Source organism: Monopterus albus, unplaced genomic scaffold (genome assembly GCF_001952655.1).
Source record: "Monopterus albus unplaced genomic scaffold, M_albus_1.0 scaffold365.1, whole genome shotgun sequence".
Lineage (NCBI taxonomy): Eukaryota > Metazoa > Chordata > Actinopteri > Synbranchiformes > Synbranchidae > Monopterus > Monopterus albus.
In genome coordinates this window covers 136,693-146,799 of record NW_018128245.1, presented here as the reverse complement: position 1 = coordinate 146,799, position 10,107 = coordinate 136,693, and the positions used below count along the sequence as shown (strand labels likewise).

General features: G+C 41.4%; 1 protein-coding gene across 1 annotated transcript in view; it reads right to left on the bottom strand.

The window, feature by feature from the left end:
• The window catches only part of LOC109951120 (membrane-associated guanylate kinase, WW and PDZ domain-containing protein 1-like), a 79,493-nt gene that overhangs the window by 16,577 nt on the left and 52,809 nt on the right, over positions 1-10,107 (bottom strand). The window contains exons 11-15 of the mRNA XM_020585422.1: positions 9,333-9,338; positions 8,992-9,116; positions 8,456-8,641; positions 7,509-8,120; positions 306-340 (exon numbers count right to left, since the gene is read on the bottom strand). Coding sequence (XP_020441078.1) covers positions 306-340; positions 7,509-8,120; positions 8,456-8,641; positions 8,992-9,116; positions 9,333-9,338 — 964 coding nt within the window. The remainder of the gene's footprint in view (positions 1-305; positions 341-7,508; positions 8,121-8,455; positions 8,642-8,991; positions 9,117-9,332; positions 9,339-10,107) is intronic.

Here is a 10,107-nt window from a genome sequence, read left to right as displayed (position 1 = left end):
GGAGGGGGGTGGGGGTGCAGAGTAAAAGAGTGAGGACATAAAACAAAGAAAAATGACAAAGGAAAGAAAAGGAAATGTAAACAATGAAAAAAACATGTAGCAAAAGTGAAAGTGAGACTGTGAAAGAAGAAAAGTGAAGGCAGCAGGATTGAAATGGGAAGATTTCTGAAGCTCTGGATAGATAGAGCAAGAGTTACACATCTCTGTGTCTTTTGTTCTTTAAATAGTGCTCCTTTCATTTAGAGCGAACATGCAAACTCCAAAAAAAAAAAAAAAAGAAAAAAGCTGAAGATCATAGTACTCACCACCAGCTTTGGACTCCTCTTGGCTGGCACCACTCCTGCAAAGCATCGGCAGAGAGACAGAGAGAGCATTAATAACCTGCGGTGCTCTTCCCTTGTCCCCTCCGATCAAAAACTCCCCAGGATAAACTGATGGACCCTTGGTTCCTGCTGCGGAGCACAACACAACTGGCCCAGCTTTCTCTCTTCCTCCTCTGTTGCTTTCCCTCTCCGAGCAACACACTACACTAGGCTGCTCACTAATCTCTGCTTTCCTCTCAGCGTATCCCACTCCACTCAGCGCTCTCACCCGTGCTATTAGAAGAGCAACTGATCTATCTGCATTAGACAGAGTGACTGATGTTGCAGCAACCCCTGACTGCTGGTCCTAACTACAGGTCGTCCTTCGCTCCCCAAGTTTGCTCGCCAGCTGTCTTCAACACAAGCTCTCCAGCGGAATCTCAACTATTACACACTGAGAACAAGCTCAGCAGCTTGAGGTTCATATTAAAGGAAAGGCTGAGCCTCTGCCTTACTGTGCACATCCTCTGAGTAACTACAGAGCTGTGTCCTCTCGTCTCCACTCCTCTGCTTTGCTCAAGGATTACATTGAGATCTTCTCTCTGCCTTTTTTCTTGTTCCCTCCCCCTCCTCTTCTTCTGTGCACCATGACTTGCTCTCCCTCTCTCTCCCTTTCTCATATATCAGTTAACATACTTTACAGAGTCACCAAGAAGATCAATCTCATTTGTGCTAATGAAATATTAATACGTAGACCCAGCTGTCAGGGGAGAGGATTCATGGCATACTAGTATAGGGAGTAATGCACATCCCCACTTAACAGCTTTTTTCCTAATCCATCACAAAATATAAATGAATTCATGGTGTAGGTTTCCTCTACCTCAAACATATTAATACCAACCTATTCAGTTTGACTTCACCCAAGTGTTCATGCCACACACAGAGAGAATGGACCACTTTCCCAAGAATTTCCCTTCCTGAAGCTTCTTTTCCTGCCACTTACTACAGCACGATACGTTGTTAAGTCAAAAATAGACTGAATACATGCACAACACGAGGTAGGATCAGGACAAAGAGTTGCTGTTGCCAAGGCAATCAAGTAGTTCTGTACAGAGCAGCAGTCTACTTTGTTAATTAGAAGGAGTGTGCAGCAGGAGATTTCTACTATTTCTTAACCTTTGTCTTATTCTGCTTCGTTTCTGCTATAGAGACCAATTTACTTTCCTACAACATCTGATACCCAGCATGCACAGGGAAAAACATATTGAGAGTATTAATGGAAGATCCCAGCGACTTTAATACACGCAACGACATGCAAGGATCCAGTTTAGGCTTTTTCTGCTGCACTGGCAAAAAAATCATTAAATGTTAAAACTCTCTGTTGCAGCAAAGCCCCTCTCTCTACATGATACATTATTTATCCTCTCTATTTTCCCTCCTCCTGCTCTCTCGCTTTCACCCACAGATTATGGGGTGCCAGTTACAGTACTGGAGCAAGTGGAACATTTCAGCTGCTGATGAATGTTTCTGTGTAAGAAAGGGGGGTTTGACCCAGAACGGGTGCACATCAGAAGGTCAGACGTCAATAATAAGTGTTTCACATTACAACAGCAGGTCATGTGATCCAGGAGCTGTAAATTACAGAGCAGAAGATCAGTATAAACCTGTTATTTTGAAGATTTTCAGAGGTTGTTTTAACCTGACAAAGCTCAACATCATTAGCAATAAATGATTATAAAGTGAATTTAACTATAGCCATATGTTTAACAATTGTGGGTGTGGAATTTAAGCCAAATAAAGATGGAAGTGATGGAATTTGACCCCAGATAATCCACCATAGCGAGTCAGCTAGAACAGTTCATGTACATGATGCACAGTGGCGTAGTGGTTAGCACTGTTCCTGGAACTCAATTTTAGTTCTACCTTCTGAGCAGTGCTAAAATTTTTCTCCCACAACTCACCTCCAAAGTGGGCGGAGTGCAGCGGAAACAAAAGCAGAACAAATGTTACATGGTCTCATTTAGGTTCCATTTAGGTAGATTAGTGTAGAAAATCCCTATATGTATCAGCCCTGTGATAGACTGATGACCTGTCCAGGGTTTACAGGGTACGCGGTGCAGAATGTGATTTTTTTTTATCTGCTTAACTTACTCTGTCACTGTGATGCCACACATATGTGTAACTCTGAGTCTGGATGCATGTAACAGTAATGAGTGAGAGAAATATGGGAATCATGTTCCTGCAGAAATCTCTCTACATGCATTCTATACATATGCAGTATCACCACAGACAGGTATACAAGAAGGCGAGCTTTTATCTCTTCACAGAGGATGAGTTTGTGAGCACAAACACAAAGGCAGTGATGCCTCAATGCTGATATTTTTTTAAGTGTGTTGAAGCGGCTGAATAAAGGCAAAGCTCTGCTCAATACACCACAACAGAATGCTGCTCCATTTTTAAAAGACTCTGGCATGATAACTAAGGACACAATGCAGGTTTAAAAGGCCTGAATTTATTATTACTGAGGCAGCTTTCCACCAGAATGACTAAGACTGTGTCCATTATCATTAAAATGACAGGGGAAGCAAACTAATTGGAAGTGAAAGTAAGTGCCATCACTTGTTTGGTGACCTAAAGTGGCTCTAAGGCTGAGTGTGGAGGAGGCTGCTTCCTCTAATTCTTTTACAGTAGACAGTGAAGTATGTCCTTAATAACTAGCACAGTTACAAATAAGCATGCTAATGGGGAAATTGCTGAACAACCCTAAAGGCAAAGAGTGTAGATACATGCATGCAACCCCTATGACAATATGCTCATATTATCAATTGCACATCCCAATCAGTGTTCCAGCTCATAAGCATCAATAATTTGTGTGTAGTACTGGTAACAAAGGAGTGGCTCAGACTTCTATTTTGATTAACCTCAAAAATGTGTCTTCGGCATTTCTCCCATCTCTCAGTGCTATAAGAAACAGTCAGAGATTGAATTTCAGAAATCACACAAACAAGCTTTCCCTGGTGAGCAGCAACAAGGAGTTGAATAAAATACAATGTATTTCAGCATTGTTATGTCCATACAAATTATGTATGTATGTGTGTGTATGGGAGGTCATTCTTTCATCCTGAAGCACCAGCACTGAAAACCCCAAGCTTTTCAAAGTGAAAGTGCAACACGGTGGATGGCCCAGTGCTTCAGTATGTAGTTGAGACTATGGCCTTGGTTGATATATGTAAAGCTCACATAAGGGAATCAATGGTCCTTCCTCCTGGTTTTCTAGAGACACGGAGAGAGGGCATACAACATGAGCTCTGTTCATTTTTGTTGAAACATGTACACATTCGTCCTTGCTCTACTTCTGTGACTGTCCTATTATCAATTCTCTTCATGTACACTAAATTATATTTCATAATTCAGTCCCTATATTCAGTTCCTTTACATTTTATTTCTCTTCCCTGTGTCTTTTCATTCCCTCTCTCTTCTTTCTCTCTGTCTCTCAGGGGACAGGAGCGCTGTGCAAGATTGTCATGGCAACAACAGCGGAAACACAAGATGGAGGAGTCAAAGCTGGTCTGGCCTCCTTTACAAAGGAGCATCCTGTGTGTGAGAACGCCAGATGTTATCTGTAAACATCTATTGGGGAAAAATACTTCAGCGATCAGAGAGTGTAAGGTTATAATAAATACTTTTAACAGGTAGATATTCGCACATGCAACAAGAGCAAATTTACTAAATGATAAAACTGGATGGCATTTGGTTTCACTGTACATTTCACAGATTAGAGAGTTAAGGAATGTTACAACAGAGAGGTATTTATGGGTGTTCTTCTCTCATTACCACAACAACCTGTTCTCACACTTGTCTAGTATCCTACAGCCACAGACGTAAAACTAGAGAGACCATTTGCTGGTTCAATCCAAAAGCCAAAATGTGGCTCTGTTCATTTCAGCTGCACTGAGCTGCCACTGCAGGGAGAATTAAGGTAATGGCAGAACGCACTAGACCCTTCTGCAACTGCTCTGTTGCAAAGCCCATTTGATTATTTAAATTTTTTTTTTTTTTTTTTTATTTGTGAAGCTTTTCAGCTCACTGTGCATCTAACTGAGATTAGCCACAAGCAAACTACTCTGACACTGTTCAGTCGAAAGCGATGCTGCCTCCCGGGCAAAAAAGATAAACCGTTGAACTTTACAGAAGCTGTTTTTTTTTTCACACTTTGTTGCACATCTGCTAAGATGACAGACAGACAGACAACTCAGTTTGAATCTTAGAAAAATCTCAAACTATGTTAGTTTCTGTTTTTTTAACATTTTGTCAAATCTAATTTTAACACAAAATATATTGTAACAGTGACACTTAAAAATTATGAGATGTGTGTATTTGACCTTGTGCCCTCTCTTAAAACTGCACTGCTGAGTCAGGCTTGATGAGTCACAGATAAACAGATTAAGGCTTCTTTTCCTCTAGTTGAAGTCCACCTTGTTCCTCCTCCTCCTCTTCCTTCTCTCCTCCGCCTGTACTTCTCCAAACCAATCCCCTCATATACACTTTCCTTGCTGAACTTGCAGTGCTCTTTAACAAATCTCACACTCTCTTCTCTAATCCTCCACCTCCACTTTCTCAAAGCAAGATCCCCGGTCCTCCTATTTTTCCTCTTATCTCGCTCCTCTTAGCTCCCATAATTTTTGTTTGTGAATGATTATGCGCTCGCTGCTAGTGATCATTTGAAAGGTCACCCCATCATTCTCAGACAGAAAGCCACGCGCAAATCTCAGGCTCAGCCGCTGTTATTGAACACAGCTGCAACTAATGATTATTTTTTAACTAATCCATCAGTCATGCATATTTTGGATTAAACTGTTTAGTCAATAAAATGTTGGAAAAATGACAAGTTCCCAGAACCCAAGGTAATGTTTTGAACTATTATGTTTTTGTTATTCATCGTTTATAAATTTTTAACATATTAAACATAATACATGAACATGTCCAAACCCACCTCCCACCCCATCCTCCCCCCTTCCTGTACGTGAGCTGACAAAATCTGAGGTAAAATACTTAAAACAAAAACAAAAAAGAGCTCAGTCAAGAGGGTCATGCTTTTAAATACTAAATGCTTTATCCCACAAACAGTCCATAATCCAAAGATTATTACATTTTTAATAACACAAATCAAATCATCAAATTTGTTCCTGATAAATTGCTTCAAAATTACTGTTGATTCATTTCCTGTTAATTCAAAAAGTATCAATTATGAAATGTTAAGGTGATAAGTGTATGTTGCCTTCAGCATATTCATAGTATACTGAGAATTATTTGTTTGCAGATGTGAATCATGGCCGCAGTCAGATTATAAGAATGTGCTTCTAAATTTCTCACATTGTCAGAATTCGGCCACGGGTTGTCTTTGGTTGTTAAAGCTCCAAACCGGCTATCGGTGGATGTGTCTCACGCTGTGATCTAGGACAACCATTTTAGATTAATGACCAGTGATTTTACCATGTTTTCCTTGTCTGTGACAGCCCAGACCTGCACAATGTAAAGCAGTTTGACAAACTAATTGAACTAACATTTAAGCCTTAATTCTGACTCTTAGTCATTTTACATCTGCGTTTCTTATACCAGCCACATAACTGACGGCTGGATATCAAACCTCAATACTGTGCGTCAGCTTCACTTAAAGCCGGAGCTGAATGTTTGTTCAAATTCACCGCTTTTTTATTTAGTTTATTCTTTGATCAGATATTTTCTGATTAAAGTAAACTTTTTGATCACAGTATATTTTGAGCAAAATTACTTCTTCAAAGGTAGTTTAAAAAGGTATAGTACTGTATGACATCAGGACTTACACTCAATCATACTGGCACTTAGTTTCATTCACCTGAATACGAGCCACCTGGCTGCCTGTGTGTGTGTAGTTTGTTCTCCATCACCTGGTCACTCAACTGGACCTACAATAATCTGCTTTTGAAAGCTAACAGAGCTGATCTGTGCTGCTGCCTGCCCCAGTGACCACCTGTAGCCTCGTTTTCACTTATCCTCTCCTTTACTCTCGTTCTGCCTTGCTCTTGCTCATTTCGTTCCTCTGCCTATACGCACTGCTAGTAGGAATACTTCCTTCTCTATCACTGTCCCTCACACATAGACTCACAGACACACACTCGGGCACATAATGATGCTGACATTTAACATAATTTCGCAGTGTTATTCCAGCAGAAGTGCACAAGGTCAACTCATTAGAGGGTATATAATTGATGTGGGGTGCCTACCTCAACCTGCTGTTGACAGAGATCTGGGTGGATCCAGCATGGCCAGCAATTTAACAACAATAAGGACCGGGCACAAATGAGGGACCCCAAATGTCATTCAGTGTCGGTGTGAATACTTTACAATTGGGCAAACAATTTGTTTTGTTTTGACATTTCAATGAGAAAAGCCGATTTCCCAGGGTCATTCCAGGCCAGAGGTAGGAACAGGAATGGCATAATATGATAGTGACCAGATTGAGAATCCAGGCATAGGAGCCTCCACAGTCAAAGATCTGCATTAATAATGTGTGACTACAATAGCAAACATTAAAACAACGGAGAATAAGCCAGCTGAATACTTAATATGCTAATCAAAATTGATGAAACATTCAGTAATTTTCTATTTCCATGAACACAGGATCTAATCTCCTCTAACCTACTTATCCCAGGTACAGCAACTTAAGAACAAACCCAAAGAAAGCAGGAGAATACTTGCACCATTCACACTGCCGAAATTATCATTTTAGGCAACAGCAAACAATTCTGAGGTCCAGTTCAGCAGCATCTGCATTCATAAGGTATACGAGTCCCTGACCCAATGTGCTCCCACTCTTGTCCCCACTCATTCATCCATCTCGCCTCTTTACCCGGCCTCCCACTCCTTCCCACACTCATCTGTTAATCGTCTGCCATGCTAACTCAGCCCATCGTCTCTTTACCTATCCTCTATTCATCCCATTCAGTCTGAGCATTTTTCACCCTGCCACCCACTCTCTTCCTCACTTTTCTCTCCTGCTTTCTCATTATGTCACTCATTCGGTGCCAACTATTCAAGCTGTTGTCTGTTCAGCTTCATGTTCTTTTGTGCACTTATCACACATCTTTTCAAATCATAACTTTAGGTTCTTGCATCTATTCATCCACCTGTGCTAACAAATATCTGACATCCGGATCTAATACATACCTCTTTGCACCAGCATAGTGACCTCACTGCCTCTGGGACATTTGCTCAGTAGGTCTACCACCTGGTTGTGACTCATATTCTGAACATTTCTTTTGTTGACCTCCATCAGAATGTCCCCCTCCTTTAGGCCACGGCAGCGTGGATAGTCCACTATCTGCTTGACCCTCTGTCCTCCTCCTGTAAGACTGTCAGCGATGGTGAAGCCAAATCCTTTGTCTCCCTTTTCCATGTGGATGGTGATCAGCTCAGGTTGGGTGGCTATAGACGAGGCCAGGGTGACCACATCACTGGAGTAGCCATGCGAGCAGTTAGACGCCACCTCAGATGAGGGGCTGTGTGGCCGTGGCTCCCTCATGCCGTTAACTGGTCCGGCCTGGTTGGAAGGCGAGTCAAACGTCTCCTGTCCATTGACAATGATAGGCTCCTTGTCCAGAATCGCCACTGAGGTCACCAGGCTGGTGTTGGGGTCATCTGGGTCAAAGGGAAGCGGGTATCCACGACATAAAGCTAGGTCCACCATGGAGCCAATGGGGATGGATTGGAAGATCTTCACCACCTGAGCGTGGGTGTATCCCAGCACAATGGTGTCATTCACACTGACTATCACATCACCTGCATCAAGGAAAATTATACTGTTAGTAATGCAGTTATTTATATGATCAACAGAGCTCTATTTAAAGTTGTTTAAAGACAAACTGATGTTACACTACAGTGTTATGTGGCATCAATCTGCATTTGTGTGGCATAGGTAACAGTGAAATTTCATTCAAGTACAACCTGACAAGGGTGTAACCTGCCTCTCACCCTGCCCATGCTGGGAAATGCTTCAGCCTCACTCTGAACAGCATAAATAGTACAGAAAATGGATGGATGCATTATAAGGACACCACACTGTGCATTGTGGAATGAAAACAGTGCCCCCTGTGGATGGTAATTATGTATTGCACCTGTCTCCATCTTCCCATCTACAGCTGCAGGCCCATCCAGCACCAGACTTTTGATCTGTAGAAACTCATCTGGCTCGTCACCTCCAACCACAGTAAAGCCGAAGCCACGACGACTTTTCTTCAGCTTGGTGTTGATGAAGGTTCCTTTCAACTCTGCTGGGTTTCTTGTGAAGAAAGGCTTCCCTCCTGCACACAGAGAAACTTTTATCATTGTGTCCATTCACTTATCCTACATTCAACATTCCTGTATGATGTTTTCTAGGTGTAGTTGTATTAGAGGCGCTTACTGAAGCATGGATAGCTTGGTCAGTTTGACACATATCTACAGTAACAACATTTGATCTGTACACATTCTATTGCCACTTCCACATATACTAATGTAATGTAATGTAAAAATGCGAAAAAATCTCTTCCCTCAAAATGAAGAATTTCCAGTGTAGATATAAATATAAACAAGTCCTACTCATGCCACAATATATCTCAGGGCTATTGTCAACATGATAGAAAAATCATACACAGGGTCTATAAAGATTTACGTTTAACTCCTGTAGGGCCTGGAGGTAGGGTTGGTGGGACCTGCGGTTCCCTGTAGGTCTCCAGATGGTTTGGAGCATAGTTTGCCAGGGGAGCCGCTGCTGAGGAGTGCTCCTCTATCCACTCTGTACAGACATAATTACACATGCATTAATCCGCACACACTCAACACAAAAGTGTATTTACTTGTCACACATATAAACACTTAACAGTAACACATACGAACACAAAGCTCAAAGCACATTCTGTACGTACTGTACTTGCCATCCGATTTATTTGTAATCAGCTCCTCTTTACATCAGCTAACTAAGCACTAATAATAAGAAAAAAATCAGACACTGAATCTTGAGGTATAAAGATAAAAAAAAAACCTTTAATATTACAAGAAGGGTTGTAGCTGCAACTCACTGGTGTCAGCCATGTAATATTAACGGATCTTTTATTGTTATACCTCAAGATTCCGTGTCTTGGATGTTTTCTTCCTCTCTTGTATGCAGTTACCTCGACCCTTGACTCCGAGGAGCACCCGTTTCTGTAGAGTGTGATTTTTAAACAAGCTTTCCACCTTTGACTCTCCAGGCACAAATCTACTTCATTCTTTCCTTTATTTGAAACCACTTGCTCAGTAGTTAAAATTCTGTCACATCACAGGCTAAAGCGGGAGTTTTTGAAGTCTGACACTATAGGCTACACTGCATTTTGACAAACTGATGGCATTAAAAGTACACTGAAATAGCAATTACCAGTTCCTGTTTGCAGTGTACCCACCAATGTTCTGTACAAATGACCATCACTGGGATAAACTGGTAGTGAAGACAACATGAAAGCATTACAGTGAAAGTTCTGAGAAGTGCCTTTATTCTATGATATTTTTATGTATGATTAGTGATGATGTCAGAGATAATGATGTGCACGGGAGGTGTAAGTCACGCTAAATTTAAAAATAGGAGTATCATGTCTCCCTGTTCAAACTGGACTGAGTTAGTGGACTAAGTAGTATCCTATGACTTTAAATGCAAATTCCTGCAATCAGTAACTCCAACTGGTGACCACAATGATAAGCATGCCAAAAACAGTGTGCTGAATTACAACAGGCTAATTCTCCTTGTTTTATATCC